This window comes from Brachycentrus maculatus, unplaced genomic scaffold, assembly GCF_059751285.1.
Source record: "Brachycentrus maculatus isolate JH-2025_06_01 unplaced genomic scaffold, ASM5975128v1 h1tg000294l, whole genome shotgun sequence".
Classification (NCBI taxonomy): Eukaryota; Metazoa; Arthropoda; class Insecta; order Trichoptera; family Brachycentridae; genus Brachycentrus; species Brachycentrus maculatus.
Window position 1 is genome coordinate 204,480 of NW_028281045.1, and position 23,454 is coordinate 227,933.

The 23,454-nt window shown below is 33.4% G+C and overlaps 1 protein-coding gene across 1 annotated transcript in view; it reads left to right on the forward strand.

Annotated features, from left to right (window-relative positions):
- Window positions 1–23,454, forward strand: part of NaCP60E (Na channel protein 60E) — a 153,353-nt gene that overhangs the window by 114,322 nt on the left and 15,577 nt on the right. The window contains exons 6-16 of the mRNA XM_088267409.1: window positions 693–949; window positions 4,047–4,186; window positions 4,644–4,807; window positions 5,687–5,843; window positions 12,787–13,001; window positions 13,826–13,996; window positions 14,597–14,790; window positions 15,284–15,515; window positions 21,073–21,359; window positions 21,820–22,094; window positions 23,108–23,450. Of these exons, the coding sequence (XP_088123535.1) occupies window positions 693–949; window positions 4,047–4,186; window positions 4,644–4,807; window positions 5,687–5,843; window positions 12,787–13,001; window positions 13,826–13,996; window positions 14,597–14,790; window positions 15,284–15,515; window positions 21,073–21,359; window positions 21,820–22,094; window positions 23,108–23,450 (2,435 nt within the window). The remainder of the gene's footprint in view (window positions 1–692; window positions 950–4,046; window positions 4,187–4,643; window positions 4,808–5,686; window positions 5,844–12,786; window positions 13,002–13,825; window positions 13,997–14,596; window positions 14,791–15,283; window positions 15,516–21,072; window positions 21,360–21,819; window positions 22,095–23,107; window positions 23,451–23,454) is intronic.

Sequence of the window (23,454 nt, forward strand, 5' to 3'; positions counted from 1 at the left end):
TAACATCTTCTGATAGGGTGAATAATTTTGCGCCATCTGTATAAATGTATTTATAATGCAGCCACGACATATTATTGTAGAAGTTTAAATTAAAACCTGAATCACAGTAGTTAAAACTACAGTTATTTTCTATTATATATTAATTTAATTAGTAATAAGTATTAAATATAATCAAATTAAAGACACTGGGCATCACAAAATGTTGTACATGTAATTTATAATATTGCATCAATCAATTTATAATATTAATAAAAAAATTTAACTAACTTTTTATTATTAACATAAATTGTATATATTTATTTAAATCACAATTTCAAACATATTTTTAAAAAAATTTTGCAAAGACCGTGTGTGTCATGGCGGTGGAGTTCTTTTTTAATACATTTTTTGTTGTTTTTAACCATTTTATACACACAAAAAAGAGAGAGAAATTAAGAATACAAACATCTTACAATTTTCATAAAACTAACTCTTGATCATTTACCCATTCCTTTATTTTGCCTTTGTTCCATATTTTATTTTGACACCTAACATCTGTCGGCAACAAATTAAAAATGTTCGGAACGATATATTGCAGTGACGACTCCTATATTTATTGTTTATTCTTGGGACTATCAAACCTTCGTTATGTGTAAATCGTGTATCAAACTCTACTTATTAGGTATACAATTTGTATATTTTTCATGTTACAGGAGAGAAAAAAGGATCTCAATGAACATCGCGATGATTCGATGTTTAGTTTTGATCCGGCGAACATAAATGTCAAAATATTGACTAAGAACCATCAGAAGAAGATCGACTCACGGAAAGGGGTGTTGCTCGCATCGTACACAAGAAAAAAGACGAGGCGAAGAAAAAGAGGAAGAAGCAATGCATTAGTCGGGGGGCTGCCAGAAACTAACAATACGCCACCACCGCCCGTGACGTTAGTCACACAACAGAAAAGCAGGTACGCATCTATCTAGCAACCTAACCTAACCTAACTTATCCTTCTATTAACGCATCTATCTAGCAACCTAACCTAACCTAACTTATCCTTATATAAATATTATACAGTATCTACTCAATGAATTAGGGCCACCCATTATTTTTTTGAATACTCTGAAATCTTTTGGATTATTATATTTATTTTACATAAATACTTTAAGTTTTCTATTGACATCTAATATCATGTATATTACCTTCAATAATATGTAAAATATACCTGGATTATTTAAGCCTTTACAAAATTTCAAACCCTTTTTCTGAGAAAGGTCCCAAATTAGCACAGGTAGACAGATAGTTGAAAGTTCAAAAAATAGTCCTATCTCATTTATTAGTGAAGTTTCTTGAGTTCTGGTTGTTGTTTTGTTCAGAGAGGTTATGTAGTTATCGTGTCTTGTGAAAAAAACTTAATTTTTAATTTTAGTTCATAAAGTATAATTTTATTTTGTAAACACAAGTGTTTTTTTTGAAAAGGACAAAATAGGAAAAAGTAAAGACATTTCTGAGGAAAAAAAGGCTAGTGTTATAGTGCTACTGAAATTAGGAATACTATCTAATAGAGAAATTTCAAAAAAAGAAAACGTTTCTCGTCAAACAGTGGACAGAATTTCAAAATCAATAAAAAATCAGTCACTCGCCACCAGCAATCGGCGAAAGAACTGTCGTAGGATTAGAAAAACAACACCGAGGACTGATCGAAAAATCGTTCAAAGTGCCTTAAAAAACCGTAGTGTATCAGCAAAAACATTAAAAATAAAATTGGAAGAAGAGGGTATAAATATATCGGTATCAACACTGAGGCGACGTCTTTACGAAGTAAATCTGAAATGCAGGCGCCCTGTAAAAGTACCAAAATTGACACCACGAATGAAAGCGGATCGATTAAAATGGGCCAAGCTTCATCGAAATTACTCGGTAAATGATTAGAAAAAGGTATTTATTTAAATTGAATTTTCAACATATCATTTTAGTTAATAAACTTATATATTTGAATTAAACTTAAATTTTCATTATTTTTCAGGTCATCTTTAGTGATGAGTGCCGGTTAGAAGCCGTGACAGAGAGCCGTCGATTCGTCAGGAGAACACCAATGGAACGTTACAATGAGGCCTGTGTGGTAAAAGTTATCAAACACCCCCCTGCAACAATGATATGGTCATGTATTATTAACAATTTACCTGGGCCGTTGTTTTTCGTGGAAGGAACAATGAACCAAAATTCCTATAAGCAGGTCCTCGAACGAATTTTATTGCCCTTCTACCATACACTCGACCCAACAGAAGGTCCATACACCTTCATGCAGGATGGGGCACCTTGCCACCGGGCTAAATCAATAATAAAATTTTTGTCTAACAAAAATCTGCCTTTGCTCCCCTGGCCTGGAAATTCTCCGGACCTTAATCCTATAGAAAACGTATGGAGTATGTTAAAAAATAAGGTATACTCATTTCCAAATCCGACAGTAGACTGTCTAAAAAAAAATATTCAAAAAATTTGGTCAGAAGACGAAGAAATAAAAAAACATGATAAAACAGTGCATTTTAAGTATGCCAAAAAGAATTGAGGCAGTTATTTCTGCCAAAGGTGGAAATACTAAATACTAACTATATTTATATGAAAATATATGCATAATTTAAGCGTAATAAAGTGTTCATGTGTAAATAAAATTCAATGTCGTTTTATTCAAGGTTTTCTCTGAGTTATTCCTGTTTGAATTGAGAAATTGCGCGAAATTCTGCGTGGCCCTAATTCATTGAGTAGATACTGTACATAACCAACCCAACATAACCTAACCTAATATATCCTTTTATAACTACATAACCAACCTAACCTAAGCTAACCAAACCTGTTAGTTCATAAGGAACTTTCACGAGAGGTGGTATCATACACGATAAAAAATACTGAAGGACAATGGTATTTACCATAAACTAAACTAGGATGCAAAATGACGACCAAAACCCAACCTAATCTAACTTATCCTTACATAACTAAAAATAAAAATAGTGAATGACATTGGCACCAAAAACCAAGCTAGGACACAAAATTCCGAACCCTCTTCTAGTGGAACGGAAGGTCTGCAGAAGACAGTCAGCAGTCCCACAAAGGCATGGTCTGTGTGTGGGTTTACATTTTATTTTGGGTTTTGATAAAAGGGCACTGGCATGAATACAATGGATATCAGAAATATAATTAGATTAAAAGTGCTAATATAAACTACAAATATTTGATTTGAACAGAAAACAAAATATCAAAAAGATGAAAATGAAAAAAGTTAGCAAATATGTACTTTATGAGTTACCATATATGTTTAAAAGCAGAAGGTAGGTACTTCTGTTTTCAAAAGTATAGGCTTATTGCTTAAATGCAATAGCTTCCAAGCAATTAAAAACAGACTAGTGATATAGATCAAAACGTTTGATACCATATATAACTGTTTGCAATCAGAGGGTAGAAAGTACTTGAACATTAAAAAACATAAATTACAAATTAATGATAATAAGGAAGGTAAAGGAAATAGGGAGTTTAGGGAAGTAGGTAGAGGAAAAAACTAAAGGAGGAGGTTAAATGCACAGTCAGGATTCTGATGATAAATAATGTCTCAGACTTTTCTCAAAAGTTATTGGAGACATATTGTCTTTGTGGAGTGAATTTAACAGTTTTGGAGCTATGAAAAATGAGTGTCTTTACATTTTTCAATTCAATTCAATTAAATTTATTAAAAATATATATATATACATTACAAACAACTATTAAAAACATAAATAAAAAAGTAAGCAAGACTCTTGTTAATGATGTAGAAGAATCCCCCTTCGAAATACTCCTTCAGACACATCAATATCCAGTGTGATGTTGTTCAACATAGCGGTAGCTCTTCCTACAGGCATAACCATCGGCAGGTTGGTTCTAGGTATATAGGAGTAGGAAACAATCTATGCTGACGCTGTCTTAGGTAACTATCGGGAACATACAGACCAATGCTCCGGATAATTTCAGGATTTCCATGGTTTATTATTTGTTTGTGGTTTATTTGACGTGTAAGTGATTTGCTTATCACCAAGTAGGTCTGTCACTCCTAGCCCGAGTCCGTCGCCGCGGCACGGGGGCTCCCCCCGCCACAGCACTGCGCGCCCCCCGCCGCCCCCCATCCCCCCGCGCACCCTGCAGCTGCAGCAAGGGAAGCTGCATCCTGGCAACGCCCTTGGTAAGTCACCCAACAAACTAACATTCAAATACAGTGGAACCTCGGTATACATCCATCAGTTCTAGATCCTTGTAGAAGGATCTAGAACTGATGGATGACTTATACCAAATAGGACATTTACCAAACGTATTTTTCTCATAAGAAATAAAGGGAAAATGATTAATCCGTTCCCACGAAAAAAATTGTAATTTTTTGGCATATTATACATTGTTGAAACTTTTATATACTAAATATTATAGCATTGTAGTAACAACATGAATTTAGTTGCGGTTTATACTGCATAAAGGGTTGCCAGTACCAAAAAAATAGTGCTTATTTAGTTATGATTAAGAACTTACAGAAAAATAAAAATTACCCACCAGCAACATATTTGATATTATATTAAGTACTATATTTATCTGTACAATTTTAGTAAGAAAAGTGAATAATTTGATTCTTCCGTTATTGTTGTTTGCAGTGCCGCCATACCGAGGGCAGCTGGGTACTGGCAGCAGGCAGGCGAGCGGGTCAGACAACAACCGAGAGTCCTCACTAGACGACTCCGGAGTGGTGGACGACCACGAAGAACCCTTCGATCAAACGTTTGAAGACCAGGGTCAGCATGCACATAGTCTGGTACAGGTGAGACACGTTGGATACAATTATTTAAGAGTGTTCCTTCCATTGTAATGTAGAACAGTACTCATTTTTTTAGTATGCATTGTGTTTTAGTTTGTTCAAAAATACAGTATAGATTGAGAAGTCGTAAAATACATTTGATTTCTTGACTAAAGAATCAGTCTGGTTAGCTCATTAGGTAGAACAGTAGTCTCGACTCCCGGATGTCTTATATAAAGAGATTTATTTAAAGTTTGTATTTATTTTCACATGTTTCCCATTTAAATAATAAATACATACATAAATCTTCCGAATTCGCATTTTGATTTTTTAATTATTCTATCTGAATGGATTAAATAAGTAAATTAAGAAAAAGGCTGCATCCTAACTGGCTTTAAATCATAATTGTGATGTCAAACTGCATAGATTTTATTACAAACATCCAAAATCCTTGATTCTATATTGTGATCTTAACTTATTATAAAATGTGTATGCCTACAAACTTAACCTCAAGATTTGAAATAAAAATAAATAATAATAATAACTTTATGGGTACATATCATAGTCGTAGAGGAGAAAGCGACCAACTAACAAATCGTATAATGTTCAGGAGGGCCATTTCACTTCTGCTTTGCAAGTCACTTTTGCTTGGCAAAAAAATAAACATCAATGCAGTTAGTCATTTTTAACAAGTTAATATACCACTTCCAAGTTTAAAATCCTTTGGGATTTCTTCAGGGCAATTTTAAGCTAGTAAGAAATCGTTTGAAAATTTTTGTAAAAAATGCACTTGGTCACATTTTCCTGTATGACTACGATATATCCATTGCACCCATTGGAGGTCTAACACAAATTGTAATATATTAGTGATAATTTCTGATTGATTGTTGATGTCCATTTTAGTTGCAACGAGCCGAAGCCACTCCTGTAACAGTAGCATTATCCCCGCGCTCAGTGAGGGTAATCAAATGTAACGGAGTAGCGCAAGCCAGGCGAGTGAAACACGCACATTCCACGTACACTCTGCATCCAGATTACCTGTCGCAGATTGTCGTCTTGGGTGAGTAGAATGAGTAGAATCAGCTATTATAACTTTATAGAATATCATAGTTCACACGACACTAACACACTAATCAATAGATCTTGTACAAATCACATATCAGCTTAATAACACATTCCTTGCGCATACAATACACTTTTTTTACCCTCACAACTTGACATCTACATATATGGAATAATCTTTGTTTCTTCGCATAATGTTGGATTTTATTTATCTCGCTCATTCAGACTCAAGAATATTGGTTTATTCCTGCCAAAACATTGTGAATACCAGTTAGGTAAAGATCATTTTATATTAGGTGCCTTAACAGAGATGATTCATATTATTAGAAGGGGATGTAGAAGTTAGGGCTTACAACCTGACTTAGGCTAACATTGTAATGTTCACCATTCTGCCAATCCTTGAGCATTGCCTCACTTTTTGAATGTTGTAAATGTGCAGTATTCTAACAATCGCATTTGCATCTTAGTTAAAACTGACATCTGTTGTGAACTTTGTGAAGTAAAAAGCTTTCCCCCTCTTAACCAAAGGTGAGAACTCTTTCAAATTTCATGTATTAAGAGAGAGGAATTTAATAACTTCTAATCTTACCAGTTGATTATTAATAATTTCTTTTAATTCTATCGAACGCTGGATTTAACTCCTGGGGGCGAAATATCAAAATGTGTATTATCTCTCGTTAGAGATGAAAATGCTTCTTTGGGTGCATTCAAATCAATTAAAAGTTTATAAATATCATTTGGTTTTAGTAGATCTGGTCTAGTATGAGTACAGCTAGGCAACCTCAGGTTCATTGCAGCTATTTTCCTCTTCCCCTTCTTTAGCCCCTACTATTCCCTTAATTTCCTTTCCCATAAAGCAAAGATCTCCTTATCCTGAGCTCTACGTAAGTCATCTGAATCCCATCAAATATATTCCACGCCTTTATTTATGAATCTGGAGTACAGGACTGATCACCCTGCTTTAATATAATCACAAATGAATTAACATCACGTTGATTCAATGTGGTGGTCTGTGCACCACTTAAGAAGAGATAAGGGATAGAAAAAATAAGAAATCTTGTCTAAATAATCATGTGTACCATAATTTTTTCCAGTATATTCATTGTGAATAGATTACTTAAAACAAATTGACCTTTACAAATCTTGTTATTACAATGTTTCAACGGGAAAAGGTTGATATATTGAACTGTTTTTTGGTTACTATCCATTGTAGATTATTACGAACTACACTTTGGCTGTCTCTGTCTGTTACAGGCTGATCAGTGACACTCATGATCACGTTGCTTGTTTAATAAGTAATCAATGCCAAGCCAAGACAGCCGAAGTAAATTTCGTAACAATTGAAAATGAACAGTGACCATTATACAGTATTGTGTCTAAATGATGCCTGAGAACAGGTCATGCCAAAATTTCAACGTTGCATGACTAAATAAAGGTTCGCAAGAGCACACATCCATTAATTATAACTCAATTCATCGTAAATTAAAATTCATTAAATAAACTATAAAGAAAAATAAGTATATTTTTCTTACACACAGATTGATTTTAATAAAAAAATTACATACCTACGTTATATTATAACTGAAAGACTTCTGATTTTTAATACCTACTCAACTATATATGTATGTATTATCTTTTAAATAATATAGTATCTAAATTATTTTAATTTTTGTATGACTAATGTATGTATTTATTGTTGGTTTTGAAATAGATTTTTTCAGATATCTCTTATGTATTCATTATGTACATTATATAAAACAGAAATTTTATTATTTTTGGCATCATTAAAAAGAAAAATAATATATACTTGATGCTTCGTATTAGATATTTTTATTTACTTTTGTTTTTGTAAGGAGTATAATATAGAAATTGTCATTTTTAAACATTTATTATAAACATATTTAACAGCAAAAATATAATTATTTTTAAGTAACATAATATTTATTACACAAAATATGTAATGTCGATCTAAGAAAGGAAAACTGATAGTTGTTTGTTATTTAAAATATTTTTTTAATGAAAAATATGTTTTGCATTTGCAAAAAATACACTTTAATAGAAATAGATTTCTACATTTCACATTCTGTAGAAAGTACTATAAAACTCTTTCACTTTCTCTCTTTTACTTTTCCCAAATAACATTATTTACTAAGCTGGCTTAAGCTTGGCGTGCATTAAATGTTCAAATAACAATAGCTACAACACTTACATATCAATAACTTGTAAAATAGAAAAAGAAAATGGTATATCTATAATGAGACAGTAATAAATAATGATCATCCACTTGGTTTTGGTATTTTGTACTTAGACCTTTTGGGTTGGGTTGGTACTTGTATCTAAACCCTGTGTACATGTAGATACAATGGAATCCCGCTATTCGAAAAACAATAAGAAATTATCTAAGCATCTTTCGAAAAAATCCCATACATATGTACCATAAGATTAATGTATGTACCAAAGGATTAATTCGAAAAATGGATAAATTTTAGGCATTTTAGATTAATACTCATTAGTTTGAGGTTAGATTAACTGCCAACTTGACAGAGCTGTTGTAAAGATCCAGATATTCAAAAGATATAAATCTTTTAGATCAGTGATTCTGTATCACTTAAATGATCTGCTCATTAATACCAATTGATCGCTGGATCTTCCGTCAGACACAAATAACGCCAGCGAGGAGATTTTTTATCTCTAATCTTATCGACGACAGCCGATAACAAAAATGGCTGCTGTAAAATTCTACTTTTATGAATATTTACTTTCTTCTATAATCAATGTATATGAACGGTTCATTAAGATCTTGCACTTCATGAACGACTCACGTATACTTGTCATCTCAACAAGTACATGTCAGTTATCTATGGAATCTATGGATTTAAAAAAAAAACTGTTACTACTGAAGAGAATGTTTGAGTTTCAAATTGCTCATATCAATACTACTGGATGATTTCTTCCATGAGAGAATAATGATTTAGTTTGTTCAATTCATTCCAAACCTCCAGATCATGATTTGTGTTAACCTTTATGATAATATTTTAGTGATAAAAGCATACAAAAAAAACTGTTAACTGCAATATTATAAAAAAAAATAATGAAAATCAAACTGTATCTTGCCTGTACTAAGGAGAATAGAAGAGATGTTACTATTTGGATGAAACGTCCTAACAATAACAATCTTATTATCCCTAACCTACCTTCTTCTCCGTCTTATTCCTCATTGCTGAGGGTTGTGACCCTTGCAGAAGCAATGACTCTTCTCCAGTTATCCCTTGACTGCGCTGCACGTAGCGTTCCAATCACCGAGGTGCCTGCTGCTGCCTTAATTTGATCGGTCCATCGTGTGGGGATCTTCCTCTCCCTCTCTTTTCCTCCAGGCTACCAATCACAACAACGGATCACAACTAACCCACCTAAATTTTGTATATTTATAATTATACTTTAGTCATTTTTGCACAATGGCTACTGTGCTGGTTTACCCAGGATCAATTCCCAAGGGTGTCATGAATAATTTGAGTGATTTTCACTATCATATAGCATATATATATTTTACCATTACATCTACTACAAAAACGCTCTATAGTGTGGATCGCTGTTGCTGGTCACAGTGAGTTCGCTGTCCATTTTGATCGAATTGGATCTCTGTAGACGGAGCATGAAACTTTGGACGCTCGGAGCACATAAATTTATTCACTAAGTAGCATCAGCATAGCGCTACTTGTTATAATTGTATTGGATATACTGCTTTATAAAGCCATATTTACTCTAAGTTCTGTGGAATCAATAAAAGATGACGCAACTGATTTAAAATGTGCTGATCAGATTTTAAAAACATATATATATATATATTGCAAATTGTTTATCTAGAGAGTTGGATAAATAGCGGGGTTCCACTGCATTATGTATAGATTACAATAAATGTTGTTCTAGCAAAGACTGAATAGGGTCAGATTAATGTTTACGAAAATGAACTAGTCAAACTTCTTAGAATTTTGTGTCTAGCGTTTATAACTTTTAATCGTTAGTATATATGCTAACTAGATATCTAGTTCTAGAATGGAAACTACATTGCGCTGTTCATATTCAAATGCAATTCAGAAATAGGAATAAAAGGGTATTGGTTTTTGGGTATAAAGCGGGACTACTAACGTAAGAGAAACACTCACAAAAATATACTTTATACACTTATTGATGACATCAAAGATATTGTTGACTGATCAAAAATACTTATTTGTGAAATGAATGCAAATTATTTTAAAAAAAATTGGAAATAGCTATTACATTTTTTTGAAGTATTAAATTTGCTTAAGAGCAAAAATACATAGAGTGAACTTTGCCTCATTTTTCTCATAGATCATTCATATTCATAAATCTCTCCTTAGACGAGTGTGCATTCATGATAGCCATTCCACCAAAGACACGTTTAGAACTTCACAAACTTTTGCATATAGAGAATGTCACGCTTTCGCTTAAGCGCATCTTTGCACTTTCCTTAAATCCAAAAAAACTAAAATTATCATCAGGGGCTGACTGGCCATACCAACGTCCAGTAGAGTTACCGCCGGAGCAAACGCCACTGCCCCTAGCCGACTTATGTACAGACAAGAGTATCAAATTACTTCCGGCCAAGGATAACATGCTATTGTCGTTTTACTCAGGTGAGCCAACGTTTAACAATCTCCAGTCAAACGGTTTGAAAACTCTCCAAAACGCTGATATTCTTTCAATCTAACCTAACCTAACCTAACCTTACCAAACCAGGGTTCCAAATGGAAATATTATCTATCTGGAACATAATTTAACAAACCTCACCTCTTAGATTGTAAATCAGAATAGAATTTCAGATTATTTTAGTTCATTCCGTAGCCCAAAAGATAACCCAACTTAACCTAATAAAAAGTGATTATTCACAGCCAAAAGTGACAGAAATCAAACAATTTACTTATTGTAGAATGTATATGCTTCTATAACTTTTACAATGAATCTTGCAGGCGTTTGGAGTTTTCAAAGTGTTCGTCTTTGCTCAAAATCGTTAATATTTATTGGATATCAGTGACACTCTAAAACATATATGAGCACAAAACACCCTAAGTTACATTAGCGTTACGTGTTTGGGTACATTATGTCGTATTTTGTGTGAATTGAATTAATAGATTGCTTAATTAGAACTTTATATGAGAAAATGCATTGTAATGTATTTGTAAAATGTACAAAATGCAAACAGTATCTAGTATCCACATTTTCAAATATTGTGTTACAGATTTACAATGCCAAATCATAAAACAAAATTGACAAAACACATGTAATGTTTATTCATTACAAGTACTCTTTATTTAATGACCTACCTATTTACTGTTGGTCTTACGACGAGTTCTTCAGCGTAGAGATAATAAAATTTTAGATAACTTTATTTTTGTAAACTGACCACATTTAAGCTTAAAAAAATTAATAAATGTAAAATTAAATTAATAACTCTGATTCGATGATCAGCTTCCAAACTCTAATGACGGGTTACCCTCTTTGAATCTCTGAAATCTCAGAGTCATCCCCAAAGAGAATCTCATCCCCACCGTCAATCACTATTCAATACACAAAGCATTTGCAATTTATTGTGCATCCTATATTAGGTGACATTTTTATTGGCAATTTCGATTCTAACCTAACAAAAACTAACCTGTACTGACAATGTATCCAATGGATAATAATGGTTGCAAAATACGTACGTCAATGTACTACTGTTGGTGTATTATATCACAGAAAATGGTGATAACGTATTGCATTGCTCAAAGCTTGTTTCTCTGCATGATCCTTCACTTCCTTCACTTTATCTATCTATCTTTCTATCATGTTTGACTCTCTTGCATTGGTGTGCTGTATTTTTATTTTTAGACCATTAAGAATACAGTTTTCTATGATTCCTCTTAAAATTTCAAATGATGATATTATATATATTGACGATTTTACTAATTCACAAACTAATATTGATAATAAAAAATAACCCCATATCGATATTAATACTGATTATACAAATAACCTAGTGTGTAAATAAGTTAATTAATTTAAATAACAACTAAAACATGTTAATTTAGATAGTTAAAATACTTTTAGGTCAATGTTTTCCCTACATAATTTTTTACCAAGATTTGCGCTTCTTTTTCCATTTGTATAAATTCATTACCAAAGAGCTTGTGTACATAAATATGCACTCTACCCCCTATACACATTAAAATGTACTTGTCATAATAAAACAGTAAGTAATCACTAGGTTAATCATAATTATTGACAGAAATATAACATTAATGTAGTGACTTAAGTAAAATTCCTGCTCACAGCAGCAGCTTATTTGGTAACATAACATATTTTCAGTGTTCTGTGACTATATCAGCCGCTACTGTGACCAGAACTTGGGAAATTGGAACCTCTGTACATATCAAGTCAGGCATACAAGTAAAATATCCATAAACAAGCTATTTTGGAATTTTATCATGTCCGAATAGGTCCTCTTTTGGTGTTTTCGTTTATTTTTCTTCCGTACCTACCACACATATAAATATTTTTCCTTTTCAGCATGTCAGTGTGTTACCCACAACTTTTGAAAATATTTGATTTTCACGTTTGCCAGCAAGCTTTTATGTCAAGAAACTGTTTTATTATTTTACTTAAAAGGTGTATTTTTCTTTGAATATAAATATACCTGCAGTTTTTGTTCAATTTCAAACTGTTTTGAATGCAATAAAGGTATTTTTACTTTAAATGTGTCTTATTTGGTGTTTTAGTATTCCGTGTTGTTGAAAAAACTGTCTTGTTATTGTAAAATGTGTTTGTTTATGTCTGTTTTACTTGAGATTTGCCTTCATTTTTTTTTCGTCTTGTGTTATTGAATGTTTAAACCGTGAGTTTGTGTTTTAGTTTTGAATGCTTACAGTAAGGTTTTTGTGTTCTAGACGAATTGCCTGACAGAAACTGTGATAAATGCATCTCTTGTTGTATCGACTACGAAGGATGGTTGCAGTTTCAAAATTGCCTTTATAAAATAGTGAAAGATCCACTATTTGAATTGTTCATTACCATGTGCATTGTTCTGAACACACTCTTCCTGGCGCTGGAACATCACGGGATGAGCGAGAGTATACGCCGGGCTCTAGATGTAGGAAACAAAGTAAGAAACACCTTTTTTATTACCATATTTTAGACTATTTTGTCCGCCTCTGTAGTGTAATGGTCAGCACGCTCGGCTACCGTTATGAAGGTCCCGGGTTCGATTCCCAAGGAGGGGTCAAATAATTAAAAAGTGATTTTTCACTCTAATATTTATTCAATATTACCCTGGACTAGTACCTGAAGCGGAGGGCTGATCACCTTTCCTTCATGTGTTAACGATCAAGATAACACTGAGTTTATATGATGCAGTGCCCTATGCATCATTGGGGTGTGGATAAGGGTTTGATATATATGATATATAAGAGGCTCTTTTTTCTTTGAAAAATTGCCTCCAAAATTCAGGTTCGTCTTACTCAAAATCAATATAAAAGTGTCCAGTGTTTGATTTGAAATTCCCGCTAGTCTTAAAAATGATCAGGATACTGTGGGAAACCTATCTCTATGGGAATCGTACAATAAAGAATATAGTCCAACAAACAACACCACACTTAAAAAATTAATGACAATGTTTATTTTTTACTAAATGCTATTTTATTAGAGTAATTTGATTTTCCCCATTCCATAAAGAAATATTAAAATCAGTCAATATTTGTGAAAAATATGTTTGATTTTGAATACACCTAATGAAAAGGACCAATTTAGCAACAACAACAATAAATCTTTAGTTATTTTAGCATACATATAAGAAAAAATCTCTGCACTACAATGGTTAAGTAGGTTTGCAATTATCTGAGGAGGTAAAACCGGAATTCGCCTTTTCAGATTGTTTGTGATTTGCGATTGATCTTTGTGATGATGTGTTCTACTCTTGTTACTTTCCAGGTCTTCACTTCCATCTTCACACTTGAGTGCTTCCTGAAAGTCCTAGCTTTAAGCAAGGACTTCTTCGCGTGTGGATGGAACATCTTTGATCTTATAATAGTATCAGCTAGTTTGTTAGACCTTATATTTGAACTCGTCGACGGATTATCTGTCTTGCGAGGCCTTAGATTGGTAAGAATATCATTAGTTATCATTTTGATTTGGTGCTGGAAAACAAAAAGGCTTGAAGCGACACCTACATAATATAGTATATGGTTGTGTAACATTTTTAATGATTTTTCTGCATCGTCTATCTGGTTTTGTGTGATGTTGAAAACATGGTGCTTATAATATTGAAAATTAATCAATATATTTTTTTTTTATTTAAATTTATTTTTATTTATTACAGTGGTGTCAAAAATATTTTTTCTGCAATGGTCACAAAGCAGTTAAAATATTGTTGTGACCACATCAGCCACAACCATGACAAAAATGTTGCTTTCTGGTCCCAATAGTGTCAATATGGTCACAGAGCACTAAAAAATGCTTTTTGTGACCACATCAGCCACAACCAAGGCAAAAATATTGCTTTCTAGTCTCAGTAGTGTTAATATGGTCCCAGAACACTTAAAATGCGCTTTGTGACCACAACTACATTAAAAAATCACTTTCGTATAGATCACTCAAAACGGTGCTTCAAACCTTTCCACATTACAGCCTCAATATAATAATTGATTGAATAATACATCATGAGAATCTATTGCATTTTTAACATGCCAACTTCTTTTTCAGTTAAGAGTGTTAAAATTGGCTCAGTCGTGGACTACAATGAAGGTCCTACTGAGTATAATTATATCTACAATTGGTGCATTAGGTAACCTTACGTTTGTGTTAGTTATCGTCATATATATATTTGCTGTGATTGGTATGCAGTTGTTCTCCAAGGATTATACTCCTGACAAATTTGAGCCAGATCCCGTGCCAAGGTAAACTACATTGTTCTTACATACATTGTTCTTTCATAAAGGTCTCTGCTAATCAAAAAAGTTATTAAACTCAACCATAGATGATGCTAATTCTAGCAAGATATGTGCAAGAAATAAATATTACGAAATTTGAGTGGTGTGGTTATCAATCAGGAGTAGAATGGTGAATTTACACAGTGTATGAAGTAAACAGTTAAACCAGCTAATGACTGTCATAATTGTAAGCCCTGTAAATACCCAGACTTCCGTGTTGTTCATCATTTTTGTTGATATATGGAAGTATCTAGTATGTTTGCTGGGACGAAGATGGCGTAAGCAAATGAACTCTTTGGAGAAGCAGAGTGGTAGTTAGATAGTTTTGGATAATCAATCAGGGTAATAGTTAGTTAATTTTGAAGAAGCAGGGTGATAGTTTTGGAGAAGTGGGAAGATAATAAGTTAGTTATGGAGAAGTGAGGTGATAGTTTTTAGTCTTATTTTTATGAAATTTCAGGTGGAATTTCAATGATTTCTTCCACTCATTTATGATGATATTCCGAATACTTTGCGGAGAGTGGATCGAGCCGCTGTGGGACTGCATGAGGGCGGAGCGCGTGGAAGGCCCCGAGACGTGCTTCTTCATATTCCTCCCGGCGCTGGTGATGGGTAACTTTATGGTCCTGAATCTCTTCCTTGCCTTGTTGCTTAACAGCTTCAACAGTGAGGAACTTAAAAACAGAAAAGAAGTGAGTTCCTTTCCATACTTTTTAATAGTTTCCTTCTGTAAATTATTCATGGAGACATACTATCATATACTTCATTTTGGTATATGTTCTGTCACAATCAAGCAACACTTCTAGGCATATTTTTCTGAGTTATTTTGCAGTGTGTTATTTGCATTTCTTGCCAGTATATCAGACCACATAAAATGGAAATAAAAAATTTGTAAATTTTCGAGAAATATTGCTTTATTTCATTAATATTTCTTTTTTGGATTGCTTCATAGTCCAAAATATCAAAAATACATGACGAAAACATAATTTCTTTTAAATCGTATCAACACCTGAACAGGTGTGATCAATTTAATGTGAAACAAGAAACATGAATAGCACACTGCTTATCAAAACAAGAAAAGACTCTCATCTTAATGCTTGTAAAAAAGTAAAGCTTATATCTGAGATATTAAAATAAAAGAAGTAATGGCAAGTATGTATAATCAAAATAATTTCCCATGTAACATTCATAGTTAGGAAGGATGTATCGGGTTTTGTGACCATATCAGACGCCTCTGCGACCAAAAATTTTACATGGGTTATGTAACTAAATAATTTCAATATAAAAATAAAACACTTTTATAATAAGACTACTTTGAGCTTATTTATGTAAACACGACTAGTTTTGAGAAATACTAATGTTCTCATCAACACGTGTTTGAAATACAATTTTCACATATTGATGAGAACATCTGTGGTTCTCGAAACTAATCACATTTACATTAATAAACTCCACTAGATCCACCTCCACGTGGTCTTAAACAATTGTTTTATTTTTATATTTTGATCTGAATGTGAAATATTGGTAAACGGAGAGATTTTGGAACAGGTAGATGATTTCGTGTATTTGGGTAGTATGTTTTCTAGGGATGGAAAGATTGATAAAGACATAGAAAGGAGAGTGAATGCTGGGAACAAAGTGAATGGTGCACTGAAATCAGTTATAGCAAATAAAAACCTATCAGCGGAAGCTAAACTGGCAGCGCACAATGGAGTCCTGGTTCCAACTCTAATGTATGGAAGTGAAACATGGAGTTGGCAAACGAAGGATGAAAGTAGACTGAATGCAGTCTTAATGCGATCTCTCAGAAGAATGTGCGACAAAACGATGTATGAAAGATGTGCGAATAGTGAAATAAGGAAGGAATGCAAAGCTGAGATAAGCATTATCGATAAAATTAAGAAAGGTGTGTTGAGATGGTTTGGACATGTACAACGAATGAGTGAGGAAAGAACAAATTTATGAGGCGAATGTTAGTGGGAAAAGAAGCAGAGGAAGACCGAGAAAAACATGGCAAAATCAGGTATGCCAAATACTTGAAAGTGGTCAGGTTAGGAGTCGTAACAATCGGCGGGTATGTATGAGGAGATGCATGAACGTGGAAGAGGCGAAGAATGTTTGCAAGGACAGAGTGGTGTGGCGCTCTATTCTCTCTGCCTACCCCTGCGGGGGAAGTGGCGTGATGGTTAGTTAGTTAGTTAGTTAGTTAGCAATGTTTGCACATAATAGTGCAATAAATACATTGGGAATGTAATTTTTACTTCATAAGTTAAGCATTAAAAATTACATTAAAATACAAATCAAGTAAAGAGCAATACTTGTTTACACAGAGCATTCACGTATTTGAGTAGGCAGAATCTCATCGTTTGTATGAAAACATACTCATTTTAAATGCAGTTTACATGCTTTTTACACTGAGCTTTTAAACATTTTGAAAAGCTTTATTACTATTAGGCGTGGTTTGATGTACAAATTATTTATTCAATCCATGGGTTTATTCAATTTCAAAACTTCATTATGCTTATGTTGATGTTCGTTGAATTATTGCATGATTTTTGATATGATAGCTTGAATGTATTCAGTATGGGCCTGAAACATGGTTTATTTTATCATAACAAAATGCATGATAGCCAAACTTAAAACCAGTTTTGAATGTTCTTGGTTTTTATCATTTTCATTTATATTTTTGTTGATTTGTACATTAATTTTATGCTTGAAATGGCTGCTGAAATGTTCATTAGTATTCATGTTTTGTTTGTTTGATTGTGTCATGTTTCTGTATCAAAATATCAATACAATTGAACCTGGATACAAGAGATCTGGATATAAATGAAATCTCTTTATAAGAAGAAAATTTTCCAATCCCTTGGGCTATCTTATATCCAGGTTTGCCTATAAACTGTAATAAACTAAACCATTCATTATAAAATATAATAAAACTGTATTTCAACCGCAATTTTTTTTATTATTGCATATTGGGTTTAAAAATAGTGAAATAAATAAATGACGGTCTTTTTAACAACAACAAAATAACTAATAAAATTTTAAAAATATAATTTATATTATGTCTATATGTTGATTCCTCTTATGTATACTATTTTAAGCCGTAAATATGAATTTTTGAGGAAAAAGATCTCTAAAAGCTTCCGCCATATTCCCGGGTCCGGTAAAGAAACTCTTGGCTACCATTCGGACTCGTACATGCAATGTACTAATTTTTTTTATCACATATCTGTATTTTGTATATTAAGAGCATTGTTAACATTGTGGTATGGTAATATAACACTCTCTTTATCACTCATCATTCTTTTTGTGTTTTTATTTATTGGAAAACTAACAGAATATTTAACAAAAGTAACATAATATAATAAAATTAAATTTAAAAAAATTTCCAATTTGAGGTTTTCACTTAAGTAATCTAAAAAAATAAATAAACTGTCGTGTACATACAAGTATAACTATATAATAAACTTACATTACATGTTTTTATCAAATAATATATTTTTTTATAAACTAGTCAAATAGACATTGATGTGTATTATAAGAAACATTATTGATGTGTATTTCATTAAGCATTACATTGTACATATCGCAGGCTCGATTAAAAAATTAATTTTGGTAGTACTTGATGTGCATTTTAGGGATTTTAAATAAATTTTTGTTTCTGGTCTGTGCTCCCGGGACTCTAAAATTGATGAGTGATAAAAGATCTGGGCAATCTACATAATTATTTAAAATTTTATACAGGAAAATAAGGTCAGCATTGTTCCTACGTATCACGAACTTGGGTAAATTCATAAATTCATTGCTTGGAGCCATCCGTCTAAAATTACAATATGAAATAAATTTTGATTGTATAGATTCTATTTGATTAATATATTTTTTTGTATTGGGGGTTCCAGACGGGAGATGCAAATTCTAACTGACTACGACAAAGTGGTATTACACAAAGTGAACAATGTATGATCGGAAGAGTGTTCTAATATCTGTATTTAATCAGTCATGCAATGTATTTTGTGAGCAAAGATAAATTATTACTACTTCTTTCAAAGCTCCTACCATTGTCAGCAGGCCATGTAAATACATACAGTGTAGGTACAATCCAACACCATGTTCTAATGCTCAGGGTGACAAAAGCAGGAAAATTAGTAACCCTTCTAAGAGATCCTAGCCCCAAAAGGAGACCACCCGCATCAAAAGTCCTGAGGAGGAACACCAAGCATGAAAAGTGAAAGATCTAAACATATTTTACCCGGTGCAAATCTAAATGTTGCCCGAGTTTTGACTAACTAACTAACTAACCATCACGCCGCTCCCCACTAGGGGTAAGCAGAGAGAATAGAATACCACACCAATCGGTCTTTGCAAATATTCTTCGGCTATTCCATATTCGTTGGATCTCCTCATACGTACTCGTCGATCACTGGCCTGATCGCTTCAATGAATTGAAAATACTTGACCCTGTCAAGATTTCCTCAGTCTTCGTATGCTTCTATATCCAACTATATTCACCTCAATCATGGTATTTCTTTCACCATACTCCTCATTTATTTGTTCCATATATGTATACGAGTCGTCTCAACACATCTTTCTTAATTTTAGCAATACCACTTATCTTAACCTTGCATTCTTTTTGTCAAAGTTAAGCATAAGGAAAAAAACTTATTTAATAAATAAAAAAATCTGTTTTGGAACTAAAAATATGATTAAATCCATTTTTTTCAAAACTCAGTTTGTGGCCTACAATACTATATATAGCAGGGATCGATATATTTCAATGGAACAAATTGACTGGAATGAATTGAATTCAAATTACATAGTCATATTATTGTACGCATAGTGTAGTGGTTAGCATGTTTGGCTACCGTGCTGGAAGTCTTAAAAAGGTCTAAATAAATACAAGTGATTTTTTAATCTGAAGTGCAGAACTGATCACCATGAAATTAACAATCAATATAACATTGAAGCAATACAATACAATGTATTGTTTTTATTATTTTTATTAGAGCAATGCTGCACTAAGCGCCATAGGTTTACAGAAAAATATAAAGTTTTGTTTATGATTTTTTAACATTTTTTTTCGCTAAAGTAAAATCATTTTAGTTCGCCTCCGTAGGTGTAGTGGTAAGCGAATTTATCTACCATAGTCTCGGGTTTGATTCCCAGAGGGGTTAAAATAAATTGAAACAATTTTTACTCTTATATTTATTCAAAATATTGTTGTGGGGCGGTTTTTTCATCATCCCCCACCCTAATTATACTCAGACAGTCTGCCGCCTGATCCTCAGTATACTAATCACAAGTATCGCAAACCCAATTACGATCTGCACAATGTTTTTTGACGTCTCTCGTGCTATCAAAAATTAACAAATAGAACGCTTATGGGCGTCTCCCTGTCTCTACCAACAGTTGTAAAAGACGCTTTTAAGCATTTCTTGCAAACAATGTGTTGGACAGATACAAGTAGGGCAGGACTGACCACCTTGCCCACAAGCAATTAACAACCACGACAATGCTACGTCAATATAATGTAGTGCCCTATGCACCACTGTGTGCTTATAAGGGTTAAAAAAGAGCAAGAAGAAAAGCAATCAAAATGACTATATAACTAATTCAATATCAATGCTTTCAGTTTGCTCCATGCATGGAGTGTGCATTCGGTTGTCTAAATTTAGGTGTTTGTTATATTAAATTGCTCACTCCTTTCAACAACGTCATATATCAAAAATCGTCAATTTTCAGTCGTGCATGTTTACGGAATGCCCAGAAAATGTACTTTATCCCAGCAAAAGCGGCATATTTTAAATTTAATATTTACCCGCTACAGGGCAGAATGTGTTGTTTTTGCATTTTGAATAAAAGGTATCGTTTAATTATGTTTTTAAATAAACTAAATATTTTTCAAATGGAGAAAAAACATTCAGGTTTTATCTAAAAAGATCTGTCGCACAGTAAAAAGTTCAATAAGTGGCTTGATATTTTTTTAAGACATTTTATTATATTTTAAAACCTGAGAAATCAAGTTTTTGGATATATGACGTTGTTGAAAGGTGGATATATGAGTGAGCGATATGTTTCCTTGTGTAATTTTGCACGATTGTGTTTGTGTGTTTTGTCATGTTTTCATCTTGTGTTTGGCTTTTTCAGTGATGTTTTTCCTTCAGCCTTGCTACGTGTTTGTCCCGGAGGTTTGTGTTGTGCATGTTATAGTGTGTTATTAAACGCCGGGTTGTTTGCTTTACACGTTAGATCTTCCAGGAAGTTGGGGAGGACTCCAAGTTGGCAAGGAGCTTCGAAAGGATACGATCCATTATGAGGAAAAAGAAGATCGGTTTCACCGGCAAGCCCAAGGTGGAGGAGAAGGCCTCGAGACTCGAGCAGTTGGTCAATGAAGTCATCATTCAGAAAAGGCTCAACAGCGAGAAGAGGTTTTCCACCATCAGCGAACGACAATACTCCGGGTCCTTTCAAGAAACCATTGTCGGGTTTCCTCACGATAATATCTACAATCACAGCTACCAAGAGGCACTTAACAGGTAAATATAAATAGGAGTATAAAATATAAACTCGCGCCACTTCACCGCAGGGATAGGCACAGTCACTCTCTCTTTGTAATCATTCTTTGCTTTTTCCAAACTCATGCATTTCCTCATACTTTCCCGCCGATTATTCCAACTTCAGATCTGACCGCTTTCAAGTATTTGACACACTTGATCATGCCAAGTTTTCCTCAGTTTTCCTCTGCTCCTATTTTGAATGTGCCATATTCATAAATTTGTTTTACTCTTCTTTCTTCACTCATTCATTAAAATAAATTATTTTTTTTACCTAGAGGAAACAAAAATCCACTTAATGATCTATAAACCTTGTACATGATAAGCAAGGTTAATGATCTATAAACCTTGTACATAATAAACAAGGTAAATAATAATTGCAACTCTAATCTAAAAAAGCCTGCAGGTCTTCCTTACTAACTCAATTCATATGTTCTTACAGGCCTGTATCAGGTTCTGACTTTTGCTATTCCGCTGGCGGTCTTTTTCACCAAAGTGCCGCGTACAATCACGGGAGCCAAGAGACGCTAAAGGATATAAAGGAGATCGGAGGAGAGTGCAAGAGATACTCCGCGACTATACGAGAAGACTCCAAGGAAGCCCTCGACGAAATGTCTCCGGAGAAAGAGAAGAAGGAATTTGCCAACAAGCAACTTCTCCAGATGCAGTACTCTTCTGGCATTGGGGTCCAGCACAAAGACAGCAAAGGCAACTCGTGTAAGTATCTGTCTCTCTTTGCAAATAACCACATACAACCACAATTGTATAATACTTCCATCATATCATCCATAAATAATAAGGAGGGTTTTATTAATAAATTGCTCAAGCAAAAGATTTACCGTTTGTGCTAAATGCAAAAACGGTGTTACCTGCAAAAGTTATTGAAAATATTTTGAATTTTAAATTATTTGCAACAAAAAAATACAACTTTATTAGAACTGCATCGAGATGGCACCCCACCAAAGCAGTAAACTATTTTAAAAAGTGAAAATGATTTTAATAATAAATTGATAAATAATATAAATGAATGCCTTGATACAGGCTGTTTCCAGTGAAGTTACCATATATTTAAAAAAAAAATCTCAAATAACATTTGTTTTAAAATATTTATAGTATAAGGATATTTTCTACAAAACGCTGTTTATTTCAGAAGTTTGATATATTTTCCACCAATACCAGAAAGAAATACTTAAATCGGTCAATATTTGAGAAATATATTGTTGATTTTTTACATACGTAATAAAAAGGACCATTTTTGCTAAAAAGGTCTTCATCAATTTTGGCGTACATATTGCTCACTCCTTTCAAGAACGTCATAAATCAAAAAACATGATTTTTCGGGAGAACGTTTTTAAAGTTTAGCAATATAATACAATTTATTAAAAATAAATATTGAGCCACTTATTAAACTTTTTACTGTGCAACAGATCTTTTAAGGTTAAACCTGAAGGTTTTTTCTCCATTTGAAAAATAACTAGTTTATTTTAAAAAAATAATTAAACAATACCTTTTCTTCAAAATGCAAAAACAACACTTTCTGCCCTGTGGCGGGTAAATATTAAGTTTAAAATATGCCTCTTTTGCTGGGATATAGTACATTTTCTGGGCATTCCGAAAACATTCACAACTGCAAATGGACGATTTTTGATTTATGACATTCTTGAAAGGAGTGAGCGATATGAGAATGAATCTCAACACTACAATGGTTAAAAAATTTAATATTATTTCAGATGAAACAGCAACAGAAAGCATTGAATTGGCCGTGTTAGAAAAGCATTCATCAAAAGACACGGAAACCGAAGAAGGGGCACAGATTCCAGTCGGCGAAGAGTTGGCTTTAAGGAAACCCAAAGTGGTCACCATGAACGCGCCTGCGAGCGAGGAAGTGAAGGAGAGCAGCGGTGTCAAGAGGCCGTGGCATGCCCTGGTGTCGTATGTGGATGAACTGACAGTGGGAGGGAGGAGAAACTCCAAGGGTCAATTTGTCGACAGGTTTTCCAATTTCCCCGGATTCGGACGAAACAAAACGGCGAAGGCGCCTCAAGATTGCTTTCCACAGCACTGCTACCAAAGGTAC